The sequence below is a fragment of the Chelon labrosus genome (assembly GCF_963514085.1).
Source record: "Chelon labrosus genome assembly, chromosome: 11".
In the NCBI taxonomy this organism is placed as follows: Eukaryota; Metazoa; Chordata; class Actinopteri; order Mugiliformes; family Mugilidae; genus Chelon; species Chelon labrosus.
In genome coordinates this window covers 13541158-13559536 of record NC_140344.1, presented here as the reverse complement: position 1 = coordinate 13559536, position 18379 = coordinate 13541158, and the positions used below count along the sequence as shown (strand labels likewise).

The following is an 18379-nucleotide window of genomic DNA, read 5'->3' as shown; positions in this document are numbered from 1 at the left end:
ATTGTCCCAAGCTCTGGGATGTGGTGGGGGGATGGCAGAGACCAGGGCCTGGCGGGTGGATGAGAGGCTGCTGAAGACTCTGCTGGCGCAGCAGCGTCCGAGGCCGGGCCGGCCCAGAGGGGATGTGCTCCAAAGTGGAAGCATAGGATAAGACTGGATCCCCAAAGCTAGGAGGGCAGAGGAGCAGGGAGGAAAGAGAGCGTGAAGAAGGCCACGGCCGGCAGAGAACAGGATTATGAGGGGGGACAAAGGAGTCAGAGGTAGAGGAGGAGGAGGAAGTAGATGTAGAAGAGGAGCCGTGGCAAGAGGAAGAGTGTTGGTTAGAGGCAGTGGGGTCAAGAGATGAAATGAAGTAGAAAGATAAAGAATCATCAGAGAGGAGACAAGGTGGCACAGGGCAGTAGGGAGACGCAGCAGAAGAAGAAGTCAGGTTGACGTCAGGATAGACACAGGAAAGTTCACCCAAACAGGAAGTTGATGATCGAGGGATGGAGGAGGGAGGAGGGTCGATGGTGTTTGAAGACAAAGGGGAGAAAGAGGCAGAGGGAGGAGTGTTGGGAGGTGGAGACAGGAGGAGGAGGAGAGAGAAAGAGAGGACCGTGAGGCAGCAGCAGTAACAGCAGTAGCAGAAATAGCAGTAGTAGGTGCAGCCTGAGTGATGATCGCTGTGTGCCGTGTACTGCTCATGAGGCTGCGTCGGCCAGCAGTGCGCAGACTGTGGTCTAGCCTTGTGCGTCAGATGTGTTTGTACCTTGCGTGTCTGCGCGGTTTGAGCGTGCTGTTTGCATGAGGGTGTGTTTCGCAGTGGCAGTGGTCGGATGTGTACTGTCCGCACGGGCGTGGAGCGGCTCGGCGCCACGTGACCGCGTCGAGGCGTGTGAGTCGTGGCTTTGCAGCTGCCGGGCCTCCCTGATGAGGGCTTTTTGGTCTGATGAGAGATCCCCATTTCCTCCACTCGTCAGTCAACTATTTCCATCTCTGATAGTCTCTCCTCCTTTTCTCTCTAAGTCTTTTTCGTCTTTTAAATACGTGCTGCCCCTCTAGAGACATCCCAGCAGCCAACCAAGTTCTACAGTAGGACTCCCTCCCTCTGTCAGCGTCTCATTTTCCACTCCTCCCCTTTATAAATGCTGCTTAATTGGCTTGTCGCCTTTCTTTAAATGTCACAACAACATGGTAGTGTGTGACAGATCCCATGGTGTTATTTATGTGTCATCACTTTCTTACACATACGTGTTTTGAAGACTCTACAGTACCTCTCATCGTCTTTTTCATATTTTCCTCTACTCACTAAATATATCCTCCTCTCTCTCAGATCGCTGTGTAACCCAGACTACCGGAATTAGGTCATGAGAGAGCTATTCACATCATTTAGGTGCAGTTTACTCTGCTTTGCATTACTTCACCCAACACAATTTTGCATAAGGCTTTTGGTGTGATATCCATCATATTTAACAGAGGTAAAAAAGGACAATGGTAGGTTTTATGGAGCTGAAACAGTTTGTGGGCAAAACTGAAAAAAAGGGAGAACAAGTGGAGTGGCTTTACATGGCGACAGAAAGATGGAGAGAGTGATGGGAGCGATAAGAGCAGAGGGTGACGATGGAGGAGAGACAGAAAATGGGGTGCGAGACACAAACACAAGAGACACAGACACTTATAGCAGCCTGAAAATAGAATCCAATTATAGACAGGGGCAAAAAGAAAGATGAGAAGAGGAGAGAAGGAGGGAATGAGGAGTGAGGTAGTGATGAGCGTAAATGTGTTGTGGAGGAAGAAATCGCAGACACAAAGTGCCAAAGGAAGGTGCAAAAATCAGGAAGAACCAAAAATGTAACTGCCTCATTTGCAAGACGCTGAATATAGATCCTGAGACATGTCATACGTCATGGTTGGTGGGATACGGGCAGTCAGTGAAGACAACACGCAGTTCACGTTTCATTTTTAAAAAGGTGGCGCCGGCAGCATGCAACGCGCTATTTCAGTTAATGTGTGAAAATGAGACAGTTTATGTGTTGCATGTTTGAAATTGCTTTGCAGGGGGTGCAGTTTCTCACAAAGTAAATCATTATTCTCCTGCAGATTCCTACCAGAAGCTACTGTCTACTGTGCGGCGGGGCTGCCTGTGTCAGCTGCAGATTTGAGTCAGTGTGATACAGCTCGAGCAGCGATCTCCTCTTGATGAGAATTCACGTTACCCTAGCGCTCGCGCCTTGATCTGTGCCCAAACACTCACCTTGTCCCCTCTATAGTGCGTTCCTCTCTACTGAAGCTGACCTGACTCAACTATTCTGAAGGTAGAAACTTAAGGAGACTAACATTTGCATAGTAGAAACGTGTTGCACGGTGCAGCGTTATTTTTCAGCCCGGTTCTGAACTCACTTGTTCGGCTTCAGTCCTCCGGACTGCATGTGGCCCTGGACGGTCTGCCACCTCCCGGCCTTGACTCCCTCTGTCACCATGCTCTTCACGCTGTCACTGCGATAAGGACCCCCCCCAGCATCCCCATGCCCAGTTGCTGCCCCCTTCTGACCCCCTGACACTGCCCCACTAAGAGAAAGAGACAGGGTGCGGAGATCCCACAGCAGACAGACGGTATAGGATAGAGGAGAGTAATGACAGGCAGAGGAGAAAAAGACCAAAGAGTGTGAGAAAGACACACACAAACATACACGAACACACACACACACACACAGGAAAATAGACTGAGCAACCACTTGGCTAAGGAGGTGAGACAGATCAGTAAAGTGTGAAGGGGCAGGCCTAGTTCTCCAGGCCAACTGAGAGGCAGGTAGAGGGTCTGGAATCCAGTGCAGAGAGAGGGAGGGACGGGGAAGAGGAGAGCAGGGAGGAGGAGAAGGAGGAGGAGAATTTACAGGGAGCCTGTGGAGGGTGGAAAACCAGCAACAAGTCACTCCTTTGGGCCTGGAGGACCAATACTACAACTGCCAGCATTCACTAGAGGCAACAGTGTGCGGACACCGGTCATTTAGTTCTTATTTTCTCTTTCATTTAGGCATCTGGAGCTTGAGATGTGCTACTATACAAGGCAATTCATTGTAGCAGCTTAGAGCAATGGGAGGACTGCTTGTGCTCGAGCGCCTCATAAACAAATAATCAAGTTATTTGTGAAGTCATTCAGAGTGATATTCTGCTTTTAAAAAAGGGCATCTGTTCCTGTGAGATATTACGCTTTATTTTTAGATCTCTAATCTGCACTTTACATAATATCTGCTGTATATCTATCGTACTGGCCTCTAACACGGGCACAAGGTGCAGGAATGAATCGAGATTTATGTTAAGAGCCGTTTTCGGCTCAGACTTCCTCTAAAAACTGGTCTGAATTTAAAATGTCATGTTGACACTGAAAGCAGTGATGATCAAAAATAAAGAACATTAGTGCCCTCTGGTGACATGACTACACTTCATTAATATGCATGGTGCTCCTGCTCCTGGAGACACAAAATAAGAGGCACCGAAGACGCCGTTGTCTGGTGTGTGCGCACGGGACTATGAAGGGTGCTAAACTAGCATCCCGTCCCTACGAAGGTCACCTTTCACATTTAACTCTGACCAATTGACCCGGCAGGGCATGTGGATAAGTCATCAATCACAAGAGTAGCATGGATGACACTGCCGGTGCAACGGTCAACACAGGAGACATGAGCCTCATTTATCGAGCCAAGCACAAGGTGAACATCTTTACTCTTTATTAAAAGTAGGAGCGCAGCAAATAAATGCGGCTATAAATCATCAGGTGTATTCACAGAAGTGCACATCATTCAGACATTGATCTAACTGCACTTCACTGAAGAGTGGAAGTGATTTGCAAAAGAAACGCGGCCACATAATGCCCGGCAGTTTTTCATCGAAGCCATCAGACAAATAAAATATAGAGTATAATATACAGTAAATATAATTTCTCAAACTTGACTGCGTAATTTTGAAAAACGACCTGCGTCAATTCACTGCTATTTTCCGAGACTGCGATGACTGTTGACTGCTGCTGCTGCTGACAAATGCGGTGTTGTATCGTTGATAGGATTGAACCTGCAATCCGATAAATCTTTAAAAAATGGGGCGTGATCGCTGATGGTAACCTGTCTGATAAATGAGGCCCGCTGTCATTACAGAGACTGAAAGCTGCTGATCTCAAGAGAATCTCAAACAGGAAATGATTTCCCCAGCTGTCTGTTAGCTTTAGCGACATGTTATTGGTTGGAGTCAGGAGGTCGTCCCTTCTCTCTCCTTCTAAAGAACGTCTTCATAATGTATTCTTGTTTTAGTTGAATGTCAGGGCTTTGACTGATAAATACAAATTATTTTACCATCACTGCAGTGAAAAGTTCAGCTTTTTACATATTTATTTTTGAATACGCCGAAAGGACCTGATGATAAATGACGACTTCCCAAGATACAAACAGTGGGTTTAAAGCCGATATTCTAAGATCAGCAGCCATCATGTTAGAGTTTTCAGACAGTAATCCATATATCCACCGCGTTCATAAGCACACTGCTGCCTCTTTTCTCCAGGCAATTTAACACCGAATCCTCAACGGCTACAGGTCTAGTAAAGATGACCAGTTATTAGACAGTTTATCTGACAGATGCCTGGTAGCAGGATGTCTAAGCTTAGAGCCCTCTCAGTGTCCAAAGGGAGATAGGCATGACCTTGCTAGTGCTTTATTGGATTCAAGTGCCTAGTGAGTGAAAAAAAAATAATAATTGCAGCAAAACTTTCATTGCAGCAAGGAAAAACACTGTTACCTTGTTTTCCAAAATGACATTTTCATGTTAGTGCAGTACACATTAGTTATTACACTGATGGGGATTAGAGGCACAGATGGATGTAAAACAACAAGTGGCACCACACTGCAACCTGGTGTAACGGTCAACCCTCCACAACAACAACAACAACAACAACAACGACCACCGGCAAATTTCTGTTCACACAAGCAGAGGAGAGGGAGATACACAGATCACAGAGAAGGTGGGTTAAAGTACGCACATCTCGTCGGGAGAGGAAAACTACGAGGGTTGTCCGTCTCCATGGTTACACTCCATGGGAAAGAGGTGAGAGGTTAGAGGTCAGGTGTTAGTGTGGAGCGGCAGGGCTGTAGGGAGTGGGGGGGCATCTGAACGTGCGCCTCTGTGTTCATTTGAAGGTGACAAGATGTGAGGAGAAGCAGCAGAAATTGGACCGGGGGGGATCACAGGGCTGTGATGCCGCTCCGCCGCTGCAGCGATAGTTAAATGGCTGTCGCGGGATGCCAGGATGTGCATGTATGGCATTTCCAACGCTCACATTTCCCAAGCAGATTATGAGTAATCATTAGTAATCATCCGTGCCCTCCAGTGTGCTAACATCAGATGGGTTGTTATTGTTGCCGTTATCACTATTGATGATGGAAATTACATTATACAACCAAAACAGGTCCATAAATGTGAAGTTTGTGTTTACTGCAATGCTGTGACATTTATGGAATAGGCTTTTTAAAAAAGGCCTTTAGCTAAATATGCCTCATGTTCCTTATGACACAAAAAAAATCTAAGGAGTTGAAGCATTATTGAGATTATGAGGCTAGGTGGATTTAATAAGCTGTAGGGCATTATAGCATGCAATGGTTCAATTTTATGAGCTAGTGGGGGTGACTACACAGCTTTTAAAAAAAGGAGGAAGGCTGGGAAGGGAGAGGAGACATAGGAAAGGACAGGAAAGGAAAGGAAAGGAAACTAAAAAGAAGGAAAGGAAAGGAAAGGGAAGGAAAGAGAAGGAAAGGAAAGGAAAGGGAAGGAAAGGAAAGGGAAGGAAAAGGAAAGGAAAAGGGAAGGGAAGGAAAGTTAAGAGGGGAGAGAGGGAATTAAAAGGAAAAGGGGAGAGTGGCACTGCCCCTGCCTCGTTACAGCCCTGCTCAAGGGGAAGTCTCTTACCAGCCTTGGACCAAGACTCACTTGAGCGTGAGGCGAGGATCTCCATATGGGGCATAGGGAGAAATGTTTAGTACGAACTCCTTGGGCGGATAGGAGCTCCACCTCTGCTGCACTGTGCTGCTGTCATTGTTATTCCAAAAGTCTCTGTCTAGATCACTGTGGCCAAAGAGAGAGACAGGTCAGAGCAACACAACTATGGACAGCCTTGGCACCAACCAACCACTCGCAACCAGGCGCGCCTCCTTTTGGAGAAGATGCCAGGCTGGGTTTGAGGAAGCGGGTTGTTCTTACAGCTGCATCAAATGGGAGTTTGAACCACCACACGCCCATATTAATGTCTACTTTTCTACCTGGAGTAGATAAGTCACCATAGTGGTTCAATTTAGGAAAAAAAAATAAATGAATAAAAGTAGCAGCCTGGGGGAAAAAGGCATTCACAAAAGCTTTTCATAAAGCAATGTACTGTAGCAAAGATACAGAGAGACAGAAAAAGGAGATAGACAGCAAGAAAAGAATCATAATCTTATGAATACATACAGCATGTTACATTCTGTTCATCGAGCATAGCACCACTGATGAAAGACATTGGAGTAAACATTAAGAAGTCGGGGCCCCCATCCTCGGCGTGAGCAGCGAGAAAGCGTGAACGCATGAGACACAAGGCAGAGAGATAAACCACACACAGTCAAAGTAGAGGAGGAAAAGGTGAGCAGAGTCACTGATGTCATACATGTCACACGGCGGTGGTCATAGCTGTAGCACAGGGACAGAGCGGGAGAGAAAGGCAATGCACAAAGAGTAGGAGTCTCAGGATGAAATGACCAACAGAGCACACCAATGCTGCTGGAGCCGGTGAGAAAGAAAATGCGAAAATTTAGACATCGAAGAACCCAAGTCAGAATACATTCACATAGGGTAGCCCAGCAGCAGTCCGTACAGAAAATTAAACACACAAACGGAAAAGTAGCTGAGGCAAAATCAGGCTATAGAAGGAAAGTAGTGGTGAGCGGGTTAATAGAGGTATTTTGTGGAATAAAGAAGTATACTTAGCATTATAAATCTGACATTTTCTGCTACTGACCTACGGCCCTGCATTATTAAGAACGGAAAATGCCTTAATCTAGGTTTGAGCCCTGTAAGAAATGTTAGAACAAAATCTTCCCAAACATTCAAACCATTTCAACGAGTCACCGTCTAAAGCGATGCAGAGGCACGGCACTTAAAGAAGAAACTGTCTCACAACCCGTAAGATAAAAGCAGGAGTGGACTCGTCCAGCTGAAAGCTTTGTAGGTACGGTAATGCAGATTTAATCTAAACTGATTAAATCACTAACCTTTCATTTATTGCGTCCCTGAACATGCTCTTGTGGAGATTGGGCTCTTCAAGATAAAACAACAGGGCTCATTTTCTGCCTTGTTTGTCTAGTGCACAATGAGGGACTCAAAGCTGAACCGAACGGAGTTCATTATCACCAGATTTTTCTACCCCAACCAGTTACCAGGCACTTACTTGATGGCTTTCTTCTCCCCTCGCCCACGTGCAGAGTCTGGAGTGTCTGCTGTCTCCACTCCTGGCTTATTCCTCTTCCCCTTGAGCCAAGCGGAGGGAGGAGATGACAGAGCAAGCAGAGAAACAAAAGGTTAGCTTAGATTTGTCCTTTGAAGTTGTTTTTGCTGTACTAATTTGAAGAGCAAATGCCTCCCCCATTATCTCAGAAACACTGTGCCATCAGTCCTTTACCTCATGGTCTCCTGATCACACTAACCAAAGTCAAATCAAATCTGCTGTGAAGAGCCATTTCTGACTATGATTATCATTCGCACCACCCTGAAATTTACATGGCAATTGCCTCTTAAAGGTAATCCGCTGGGTACTGGAAAGAAGCCTCTAGAAAGTCCAGCGAAAGCCTGATTTCAAATAGCTAGAGCATGACCTGCGGCTACTGCGGAAATAATGGCAATTTAAAGGCTTCCAAAAGTAAGGTCTGCTGTGCGCATTCTTCTGGAAAAGCTCATTACAGGTAAAGGTGTTTCACATGTGTCACACTGCAGGTAATCTCTATTGACACTTTGCCACAAGTGGAACAGGGAGGGGATCAGCCCAAAGCCGCCGTACTCCCCAAATACCACCAATGCAACACTGAAAGTGATGCTCGGATACACAGCGAGGATAAGCGAGGATTCTCCATCCCAGAAAATCAGTGGGAGGAAAACACTTTGAGTTGCTAGCATGGCTCGGCTTGGCTCGGCTCTTCGGCTGGCTGAAGGGCGGTTTCCTGTGGTAGGCTTGTTCGCTAGGAGCTGAGCGTGGATCTCCAGACTGGGTAGGAGAAGGCCAAAAAAAAAAAAAAAAAAAAAAGATCATATAATGAACGAAAGAACAAAAAGCTTGCACACTGCCAGGCTGTTTTAAATGAAATTGAAAACCTGAGCTGTGCGGCATGCATTGCAGCCATTTGCTCTTTGTACTGACTTGGCAACACCCCTGGTTGCACATTGCTCTAGTCAGAGGCCGTGAAATATTTCACCAGACCCCACTAGAGATCTACCCTGTCCCTGAGCCCAGTGTCATTGTGTCAGGTTCTGGGTATTTTCTTGCATGAAGTTTTGAGTTAGGGTTGAGTTTAAGGTTGATTATGTAAAAACAGAATTTAGTAGGAAAAAAAAATCTCTCTCTGACTCCTCCTAACAACGGATTATGTATGTTATGTAGCTACTGTAGTCATGATTTCTGATTGGGAGTTGGGGTTATTTCTAAGAACAGTCAGTTTCACATATACCACATTGATAGGAATACTGTATTTGTACTGTGTTTGTAGGTAGGCTTGCAAGCTGCTTGTACAAATGCTTCAATCTAATTCTTGCTGCCCGATATTGTCCTTCTGATATTTATTCTGAATACCTGTCCCCACTCTTGACCCCGCCTTTCTACAATCAAGGGAAACAGTGGGCACAATATCAAAACTATGTGAACAAGTCTGAGATGCAGACAGAGAGCTCTTCAACAAGGCGAAGCCAAACTGTCAATAATGGAAGAAATCAAGAGAAAACCTGCAAAAAGAAGGCTTCTAAAACCCTCGAACGATTCGATGGTGAAGGCCATTGATAAAAGCCTCACGTAGGAATTCTCTTTCACACTAAGTCCGTCTAAGTTTTGGAAAAGGCAAAGGTGGTTTTAGTAAAACTTACCAGGTGATTGTGTTGTTACCCCTAAAAATGTAACCCAAAACTAGTCATACACCGATCAGGCATAACATTATGACCTCATATTGTGTAGGTCTCCCTTGTGCCTCCAAAACAGTTCTGACAGAGGGTGTCCTGTGGTGTCTGGTAACTGAACTTTTTTTTTTTATTCTATATTTTATGTGTATAGATTGAGATTTATTTTATTTAATTTTATTTTTTACTTTAATTTTCTTTCACTTATTTGAGTTTGTGCGTTTATGTACAAGAGAGTAAAGTTACCGGAGTCAAATTCCTTGTATGTGCACATACTTGGCCATTAAAGCTGATTCTGATTCTGAATGTTGTTAGTGGGGGCCTTTGGGTCCTATGGGTTGAGGAGAGGGGCCTCTGTGGATCAGGCTTGTTCCACAGATACTTGATCAGTTTGGGATCTAGTGAATTTGGAGGCCAGGTCAACACCTTGTGCGGTTTTTCATGTTTTCTGAGTTGTTCCTAAACCCTTTTTTGTTTGTGAGTCTGTGTCAGGCAGCATCCTGCTGGGGATGGCTGCCATCAAGGAGTGTCATTGTCTGGTCTGGTCTAGGTGGGTGGTACATGTCTAAGTAACAAATGTTTCCCAGCAGAACATTGAATTGTCACAAGATGGTCAGTGTTATTTACTTCTCCTGTTAGTGGTTTTAATGTTGTGGCTCACCAGTGTATCTTGACTGCGTTAAGCTGCTATTGTCTTTTGTCTATTGTTTAGGTCTCCAAAACCTTTTGGCAGACTTGGTTCATTCATTTGGGTTGGGTCTTTAAAGCACCAGCACCAACGAGTTTCTGAAGTTTAAGTATTATCCAGAAGACTCCTGTTCCTCCTGTTGGCAGTCGACCAACTGTGTGTGTCTAACCTGTGTTATTTAAATCTGTGAAGCATATGCCTGGTATATACTGTACAATTACTCATATTCCAACCTGTCTGTGCAAACACCAGCCCAGAGATATAAATATGTAGAATAAGCCAGAGAGGTAGTCAGAGAGGTTATGTATCAGTTGCCGACTGTCATTGCACTGACTCAGATCTACAAGATCGATGCAGTCCTCACAAACAGCAGGAGCATATGGAAATGCAAACTGTCCGAGAGCCCGTGTTTCCTGAGCTTCAGAACCCGACAGGAAAACTGATGTCGACAACAGTCCCCACCTTGGATATTGTGGCTTTGGATACTGTTCAAACCTGGTACAAAGCCAGAGTTGACAATAGCACTGCTGAGAAAAAATGATAAAGCCCCCAACAGCACCACTGATGATATCCATTACACACAAGGAAACAAAGCCGCTCATCTATTGTATAATCAGCAATAACCTGAACTGGAAAGGTCAACAAATGAATAAACATAGATCCGACAGGATGACTAGTTAAACAGCTACGTACACAGGGTGTGTTTCTAATATACACACTGACTTCCTGATAAACAGTCTCTTTATGAAGTGACACACGAGACTTGCTTCCATGCTCTATACCGAACACATCACAACATGTCAGCATGTTCTCAGCCAACATTAGAACGAGCACTTGTCATCTTTTATAGGAGCTTAATGTGTTTGGCAGCTGTTATAACTGCCATACATGCTGGCTGGATACACAAAACCACCTTTCATCATTTCTTACACCATTCTGGATGCGTACGGTCGCACCACCGAAGCGACAAAACATCTGCATGCCCAGGAGATAGACTCTTAATGTGTTCTTGCATGACAATTTCCGAAGAGGCACAACTGTTCATATTTATGCGAAGTGAGGACTAGCTATCAAAGGAAACTCATGTATCATTCAATGCTTTCGTAAAATTTTCAAGACGGTGGGAAGACACAGAGGACGAGTGAGAGACCAGTGCAGGAAGAGGGGTGATAGAACATAGAAATCAAATTTAAAAAAAAAGGCAAACGGAAGGCGAGAAAAACAAAGACGGCGAAGAACAGCATGTGAGACAAAGGGATGAGAGGGAGGGACAGGTGCAAATGGCGAACGGAGTGAAACAATGAGTGACAGATCGTCCCGTGAGGATTGGATGTGAAAACAAGTAAGGACTCGAACACTCCAGTGGACACACAACCTTTCCATGTGCAGCACACATATACACAAAGACAGACACAGCTTCAAAACTATCTCTCCACACCATTCCTCCAGCTCATTCACAAGAACGGATAACAAACACACTATCTTCAAGACACTAGTGTTGAATAAAACAAAGCTCGCCAGCTCTACAGACATGAGGCACGAAACAATGAAGAAAATCGACTCAATACCACAAATGATGGTTAAAGAAAACCAGTGGAGGAGCGTGCAATCCGCCCTCTATCCTCCCACCCTCTGCTTTTTGTTACACAACAGAGGGTTTATAACGATCACAGCATTTAGTGGCGTCTGGCTCTGAGCCATTACTTCATAATAGCTCCAACTCATATGATCAACCAATTACGAGACATACCCAAAATGCGACAAGCCTCCACTTAGAGAGGAAAAAAAATGAATCCACTAACACGTTTTAGCAATCAAACCACAGCAGAGCATTTTATGAGCGCCATCACTGAAGTCTACTGCAGATCTTGAGCATTTGGGGGGGTGACATCGTGAAGGATGCAGTAAGTACACACGGCTGTCAAAAACCTGAAATTAAGTGTATTTATCAACCCTTATTTTGACATTTCATATTATTGGAATGAACCTACTACTGCTGGCTGACTGAAGGTTTGACAGGCTAGTTCCTAAACACATCAGCTTTGCTGTTCAGTTTTAGAAGTGCGATGCACATTAGTCTTCACAAATGTTCAGTAAATCGGTTTGTCACTGAAAATAACCTCCGTATTAAGACAAGTCAACCAGCTTGACAGTGATAGCACAGTCTATATCAGTGTGAAAACCATCAGTTACCATTTTTGTATGTTGATTATTGTACTTGTTGGGTTAGAGTTTTATTGTGTATTTTTAAGTTGCATAAAGCTGGAAATTACATTTACTTTTAATGACATACGATTTTGCATTATAAAACATGATTCCAGTGAAGACTTATTCTTGTATCTTTTATAGGGAATACGGTAATCCTTTCTTAGTAAACTGCTTTTCCTAGAATAAGAAAACCATAAATCATTTTAGAAAGGGTCATCCAAAACAAGATGGTTAAAGTCTCCATGAAACCGCTAGCAAGCTTCTACCTGCCTCCGTAGATGTACAGTACGTGTTTCCAAACAGAAACAGGAAGTCCAGCTTTCCCCAAAAAAAACTAATCTGCTCTGATTGGTCAACTCCTGTGGCCTGAACAGACACCACCCTCACATGTTCGAGCCAAAAACCGTTAGCCAGCAGCGTTGATGTTAAAGGAGGGCCATGGGGGGAGGGAAAGGACATGAAAATTTAAGAATTTGCTTGAGGAAAAATTAGTACACGCCTCCAAGTGCAGGATGAGTCAGTGTTTTTAAACAAATTTTAAAATACATACAAAACTGCCAACGTTGGGCATAATACCGGCAAATAGGGGACGTGTAGTGCAGAACATGTTATATTTTAATACTTAAACATCACGTGTGATTTCACAGGGACTTTAACGTTGACGAAGTTGCTGCAGGAGCAAAGAAGAAAGTCATATGACGTTTGAGGTTACAGTTGCTTTCACATTTTTACTCACCAGACAGCTTGCCCCAAACCCAACCATGTGTTTGTCATTGCATTATTTCTACGATGTTGAAGCTCCCAAATCCTTCAAAAAGTACTATAGCAAACAACTCTATTTCCTTAACCCTAACAAAATCCTAAGCTACATTAGTAGTTTTAACACAAACCATGAATTGTAATCCTTATTTTTTATTGGGTACAAATGTAAAATCCATTCTTCCACAGAACAAATGGAATAAGAAACAACCCTATGCCCTCATAACCAAAACTAATTTAAGTACTTTGTCATTTAATTTGAAGGACTTGTTTTCTCTGTGTATAGTGACAGCGATTGTTCATCTTTGTCTTACACCATGGCTTTAAAAAAACAACAGGGCTCAAGCTCAAGCATTGTGCTTTGCAGGGAATGTTTCAGTTAGTAGTTGCAGGATATTGACAAAACTAAGCTGAAATATGCTGAAATTTCAGACAGTGCAGACTATCTATTATAAACAGCACTGATTTAACAACCACTACAGAAGCATGTTGGGAAAGTGGGGCCCATCGAAGCTCCACACGGAGAAACTCGGATCCTTTGTTTCGCTTCGCCAGTGTTAGATGAGTGAGAAAAGGCTTGGTGTTGGACTGCCCAGGGTGATGCTGAGGGTTTTTCTTGAAGAACCCAGACATGAGAGGAGACAGAGTGAAACCACCGCTCCCTCTGTCTCACTTGGCAGTGCACTGCCTTCCAACACCCAGCTGTGTTTGTTTGCTGTGAATTAGCAGGCAGCAAGAGTCTACATGCTCGCTCAATATTACCCACATCACACCATAATTAGAGAGGAGTGCACTATTAAAATGGTCGTCTGCTGTTAAATCATCAAGTGATCATTTGTTTTCAGCATCTGTCAAAACATTTTCTATGTACCTGTAGTAGTCGCTGAAATCAAAATGCAGGTATCGCCAGGAATGCAGCCGACGCTTTTTTAGCGCTTACGTGTGACGCGTCAACACTGGAGATCCACGTAATTTGCTGTAATAATAATTTTCCCAGTGACTGACAATTCTCCACAAATGCTATAATTATTGATGTTCACATCTTTTCTCTTCTCTGATGGACACAATTACTATGATCGTCCTAACAACTGTGAAGCGCTAACTCCCGGCTAAAGCAGGCAAAATACCGAGGGCTGCTGAGAAAAGCCCAACAGAGATCGAATCGGGCCGTGAAAATGGTCAGGTCCAATCTCAACCTCGCTTACAACTATGTCATGGATCAAACAGCACAGGGCTCACAGGAGCAGGCAGAGGGTTTCTGAATGCCAAACAGCCACTGCTGCTCAAACAGATGTTAGCAGCACCACCTCTGATATCTGAAAATCTCTCCCAACGCCGAGTACACATGCCCCTGCTGACAATCATCAGCCCCACAACACCGAAGCTCAATAACCAGGTGACTCATCGCATCGATCTGTATTTGTATTTTGGTTTGGTTTTGTTGTCTTTAATTAGAAAGCGGACAGAGACAGGAAAACAAAGAAAAAGCAATAAGTGCAGACAAATAACTACATTAAAACCAACAAACAAACAAAAAAACAGACTGGCTCGGCACGTATTCAAAAACTTTGACGCTAATGCATCTATAAACAGCAATGAGCAAACAGACGGCGGAAGGAGAAGCGTTCTATGCGCAATACTTCCAGGGGGCTTAGGTAACAGAAAGCCAAGCAGGAGGAAGGCTTCGGGATGACTGCACATGAGCACTTTTAAAATAAAAACCAATGCGCTGGTTGCCAAAGCTAAAACACCGAAAGCAACACTCGCCCAAAATGTCTTGTCTATTAACCTATGAATCATAACCAAAACTGGCATGGGCCCACTCGCAACTGACACGAGAAGCTCCGGGCAAACATTTGTTCTTATGAAAGCTGACACTGTCAAAGAGTACACTCAGAAATATGGAGAGGGAAGTTTTTTAGACGTGGACTGCCTTGTTGCTTTGTGGAAAATGATAATTAAACAGGGAGCACTTAGGAGAATATTTTGGTGCACAGGAAATCAGCCTGCATAAGTAGTTACAGTAGATACAGTATGTATCTATAATGAGGGGTGTTAGTTGAAAGTAACTGTTCATGCAAATTATACTGTATATATCCTCTAGGATGGTGTTCAGGGAATTCAGTTGAATAGATCAAGGGAAGTGAAGTAAAGGAATCTTTTTTTATTTAGAAGAACAGATTGTATAGCTGCCTAGCCTCCAGGGTGATTAGTTAAATATAGGGAACATACATTTTCACGACGACGATATTTATCTCAGAAGATAGTTTTTAACGCGATTAGCAGCATTGGCGCCGCGTCAATGTGAAGTGTGTCGTCAATAACAAGTTTCCCATCTCTGGAAGGACTGCCATTCATCTCAGTCACACTTAATTATTTTGTACATTAAGCAGATGCGTTTAATGTGGTTTCACACCAGTGGGCGGCTGACATTTTTCTCAAAGTAAGTCTTCCAAAGAGTACAAAGGGGCCTTAATTAACATCTTAATGCCACTCTGTGTTACCTCCACCGCTACACACGCAAACACACCCTGAGGTAAACAGGACAATAAGCAGCGATGTGGAAAAAAATATATACAGGCGCCGTGCAGGCAGTTGGGATGGGAATCAATAACTGGCTCAGCGTTGAACGATCCATTGGAGGCTTAATTACTCTATAGAGGCTGGCATGTTTTTCTGATATATATACAAACCTGTAAACTTGAAACAAGAAGGAGTCATGTTAGTGATAAAGATAGAGACCAGAATGTGCCTTCATAGCTGTGATGTCAGGAAAACAGTAGTTTCAGATATGGGTGATCTTACAGAGGGTGAGTATCCTATGTAATTTAACATTAACCCCACGCAGGCAGGCTCAGCACTTTTCTTATTGACTAAGGAAAAGTGCAAATATTATCTCTGTTGCTGCAGCCACCTCGACACTTTTACTTTGCTTCAAAGACTCAAAATGTCTGAGGAAAGGAACGTCTGAACAGGCGTCACCGTGCAGTCACATAATTTGCCGTGAAAGGTTTTCACCTTTTCTTGATTAAACAGCGGTTAAACACTGGAGCTGTTGCACTCCCCGAGTCCTTTACATGCCTTTTTTTCTACTTTGTTTCTCAGAGGTGATAACATGGTTGCGTCAATGCCGAAAAACTGTGTAGGTGTACGTTTTTCCCCTCCACACAATATATTGATTATCAACCAGTGAATCGATAAAGATTCAGTCCGACAACAATCAATAGTGTCAACAAAATCTTATCGGTTTCCATTCCTTGGTCTCAATTGAGACACAAGAAATCATCTTGTGAGTGAGGACGTGCTTCACATTTGCCTCCACAGGGTCACGAGGCCAAATGACTGTCCCCCGGTCCCAGCCCGCACTGCTGCTCTGCTCCGCAGCGACTGCACGGCACTGTCACAGGAAAGGAAATAAGATCCATTTACAGCAGTGCTCCAGAGAGGACCCCCGGGACTTTGCAAGGTGCTGGGAGCAGAACTACCTCCATCCACAGCAGGAACCCAGGAGTCATTCACTGCCCCATTTACTTTAAAGTGGAATATCAAATATAATGTGATGTTCCAGTGAAGCAAACAATGGACATTCTGTGTTGTACCACTGTCCCATTTCACCATGGACCATTTCCCCCCTATCCTGTATGTTGTAATGACATCGAGGAGTAATCTAGGTACCTTCACCTTACTGGGGATTCTAGCAAAGCAAATTTTATTATGTAGTAATGCTTGTGGTGTGCGGAGGCTGCAACGGTGCCAAATTCCACCATCTGTGGTCCAATAAGTTTCACAGCGGTGCGACGGTGAGTTGACACAAGTAAGAGTTCGAGTCGGCATTAAACTTAAAATAGGTGACCTGTGTTCCCGGGTTGTACAAGTACAGGATGAATCAGAAATCAATTAACTTCAAAGGCATGCAAATGTAAGGGGGGGCGGGGGGGAATCAGTCATGTGAAGTGGCACTCAGCCTCTGAGCTCTGTCTGTCTAATGAGTGGTTGCCTCCCTTTAATCAATCACATTTCATACCACATAATCACAATGACATGCCCTCTGTCAGAGGTCAGCCCGTCTGATCTGTGTTCGGTTTCTGCTCAGCGACCGGACTGGTACTGATGCTGTATCAGCGCAGTTTGCTAACGTTGCAGCGTCTGACAGATTAATTAGTACTAGTCTGGACTGTTGGAGCACTGGTGTGATGTAACCGTGGCCGTCGGTCTAAAATGATATGCAGATGATAAACGACTGAAAAGAACATTTAGTGAAGTTTGTGTTATTTGTGCATTTTCTCTTTTTAATTTCAGAGGAAAAAATGTATACTTTTTAGTCAACCATATCACTGACAATTATAGTTACATCTAAGATCATTATTTCACATCACAAACATGTGATGAACTGTAAAAACATTGCATAGGAATACATGTTTGTTGGTATCTTACAAGAAGAAGTGAAAACTGTTTGGGTCTCAGAGAGAGTCAGACAATAATTCACTTGACAGCAGCGATTCAGTTCAAGGTCCAGTGAATACCAATATGTGACGTTTTTATTTTTACCATTTGCAAAGTTAATATCAAATAAAGTTGGTAAAATTTAGTTTGGCGCTTACACGTACTGATATTATGTCATCACGAATAACTGCGTCTTCACGGAAATTACTCAATCGAGGCAGATTTCCATAATGTTTGCACACATTGTCCTTTTCAATAACGCACTCTAGTGTCATTTACCAGTAAGCTCCGTACACTCGTGAAGGCTCCCTGATTATTAAAGCACATTAGGATGAACAAATGTGACTGGAAGCTATGGCGGATCTGTTAGTGAAGCTTGTGCGTGTGTGTAAACTCACCAGCTTGCGTTGACACCAACCACAGACGCCACAAAGAGCCACCAGCCAAACAGCACACACTGTCACTGCGAGGGAGACCAGGAACACACTGAGGGACACTGAGCCTGTGCACACAAACACACACACATGTACAGGGAGGCAAAAAGAGAGAGAGAGAGAGAGAGAGGGAAAAAAAATGAGTGCATGTTCATGGAGATATTTTCTCCATTATGAAATAAAAACAGGGGATCCTTGCCACGGCGCTGATTGTATGCCACAGTAAATCATGTTGTCGACGGGGGCAAACCAAAATAAAGCCGGGGCCTTCTCTCTCGCCACGTTTAATTGAATAGCCATGCAGAGCTGCCATTTTTACATTCTGTCACAAGAAAACTGAGAAACACAATCTCATCACTACCGCCCCCCTCGCGCCGGAGCATTTCAATACCTTTCCAATAAGGACTGCAGCCAGGCATCACTCAGTTGCACACACATCACTGTCATGGTGTCACAGCTTGTTAACTGACAGGCTGAGGGAGGGGAGGGAGGGGGAGGGAGAGGAGAGGAGAGGGGCTGACAATACAAGAGAGCTCATGATTAATGGGTATCAGTAGATGCCCAGTGAGAGAGGTGGCTCTGGAAGGCAGTCATAAAAAAAAAAACATCATCCATTGCTGCTCGCATGTGCCTCGGCGTGTGTGTGAGACAGAAAGGATTCGCGCATCAGCACCGTGGGTTTTAGGCCGCGCGCTCG

The 18379-nt window shown here is 44.2% G+C and overlaps 1 protein-coding gene across 1 annotated transcript in view; it reads right to left on the bottom strand.

The window, feature by feature from the left end:
• syt7a (synaptotagmin VIIa) overlaps positions 1-18379 on the bottom strand; it is a gene marked incomplete at both ends in the record, with an annotated part of 65515 nt that overhangs the window by 19729 nt on the left and 27407 nt on the right. Inside the window, 4 exons of the mRNA XM_084554908.1 lie at positions 2383-2550; positions 5953-6087; positions 7442-7521; positions 17647-17750. Of these exons, the coding sequence (XP_084411034.1) occupies positions 2383-2550; positions 5953-6087; positions 7442-7521; positions 17647-17750 (487 nt within the window). The remainder of the gene's footprint in view (positions 1-2382; positions 2551-5952; positions 6088-7441; positions 7522-17646; positions 17751-18379) is intronic.